The sequence below is a fragment of the Tupaia chinensis genome, unplaced genomic scaffold (genome assembly GCF_000334495.1).
Source record: "Tupaia chinensis unplaced genomic scaffold, TupChi_1.0 Scaffold138812_1, whole genome shotgun sequence".
Taxonomy (NCBI): domain Eukaryota; kingdom Metazoa; phylum Chordata; class Mammalia; order Scandentia; family Tupaiidae; genus Tupaia; species Tupaia belangeri.
The window spans coordinates 1,010,177-1,011,956 of record NW_006198705.1 but is presented as its reverse complement, the minus strand read 5'-3'; the positions used below and the strand labels follow the sequence as shown (position 1 = coordinate 1,011,956).

General features: G+C 51.2%; 1 protein-coding gene across 1 annotated transcript in view; it reads right to left on the bottom strand.

The window, feature by feature from the left end:
- Positions 1-253: 253 nt before the first annotated feature.
- The window catches only part of PSMG4 (proteasome assembly chaperone 4), a gene marked incomplete at its 5' end in the record, with an annotated part of 7,756 nt that continues 6,229 nt past the window's right edge, over positions 254-1,780 (bottom strand). The window contains 1 exon segment of the mRNA XM_006161691.2: positions 254-442. Within this exon segment, the coding sequence (XP_006161753.2) occupies positions 321-442 (122 nt within the window).

Below are 1,780 nucleotides of genomic sequence, written 5' to 3'. Positions count from 1 at the left end.
TCCCGTGTAGTCGACCATGGTTCGCGTCCTGGACCCAGTGGCTTAAAACTCATGCCGGGCGCGTGTGCGTGTGCACCCAAGATCCCGAGAGGAGAATGGAGGAGAAGGGATTGCAGCGTGACCATCCCCTTGGGGGGTGATTTCTCGCTTTCTCTCTCTCTGTCTCTCTCTCTGTCTGGCGAGCGCACACGCCCTATAGCAAAAAAACCTCTCCAAAAAAAAAAAAAAAAAGTGGACACGACCTGATACGAAATCAAATTCATTCCATTTATTGAAATGTATATCGTACATAATTACAAATGCTCATTTCTGCCACTCGGCTAGAACTTTTCCGGAAAAGCCTCCATCTCTTCCTTGATCCTGTTCTCTACAAGTAACGTGAAGTTACCGTCTGTGTTTTGAAGGTTGTAGCTGACAAACACCTGTTTGTTGGTCTTCCTGGCTAAAAAAAGAGAAAACGATCGTTGCCGTAGCTGTGGCTGTTCCTCACGCCTGCCCACGGCTCGAGGGGCTTGGAGAAGGGAACAGGTCCAGGGAGAGAAGAAGTTCTCGTTTTTTAAGTCTCTGCAGACAGGTGCTAGGAATACAGACTCCAGGCCAGTCATCCCACTCCTGGCTTCTGGAAGGGTCCTGGAGTGAGCCCGCACCAGCAGCAGCTCCTGCACCTGGCAGATGCAGCGGCTCAGGCCCCACTGCAGACCTCAGTCAGAACCCGGGGCTGGGCCAGCAATCTGCACTAACACGTCCCCCTAGTCCCCCATGCACTGATGTCTGAGGGCCTCTGCTCTACACAGAGGGCTTATTTATTTTCACTGGTAAAAAACATAGATAATATTCAAGTGTTTAAAATAAATATTAAAGTTCTCCATCGGTACCAATTTCTATCAGTACCCCTCCAATTCTACCACTCCCAGAAGCAAGCCGGCATGCCCACGGGTTTGCATACATTACACACACACGCGGAGTACAGAAGCGTACCCAAGTACGGTTTTACGGAGTACGTACAGAACCCTAAGAGGTCAAGGTGCACTGGTCCCACTGCAAAACCAGAGTCACAAGCCCAGAGTCTGACAAGGGGCCAGGAAACCTAACCAGATCAACGCAGCCTGCACCAGTGTGAGCCTGGGGCAGGTGCTCCCACTCACCCTCCGTGGAGGCTCGCCGACCCTGTCACCCTGTCCCACCCCACACGACCACACCATCAGAGACAAAGGCAGTAGGTGGACCTCAGGGCACTGAAGGCTGTTTCTCCAGCTTTTTAAGGCTAAGGGGGATTATTTAATCAACTGCTCTCTCTTTTTTTTTTTTTTGAGAGGTTTTTACTATAAGTCATGTGTGCTTGCCAGAAAGACAGAGAGAGACATAAAGACAGAAAGTGAGAAATCACCCCCCCCCCCAGAGGGGAATGGCCACACCACAATCCCTTCTCCTCCATTCTCCTCTCGGGATCTTGGGCACGCACGCACACGCGCCCAGCATGAATTTAAGCCACCAGGTCCAGGACTCAAACCGCAGTCGACTACATGGGAGTCCAGAGACATAGCCATTACGCTAACTGCTGGTTCCAATCAACTGCCTTCTTTACAGGACCGTGACACAACTATGGAGAATGCACAGAAGTGCAGAAGCAGGTGCCCAGCCTGCACCTTGACACACACAGCTGGGTGAACTAGGGCATGTGAACTGAACCTCAACAGAGCTGCTTTAATATTTTAAAAGGAACACGTTTGGACAGAGCGGCCCCTCCGTCACCCTCGGCTCTGTTTAAAGAGCAGCGGCA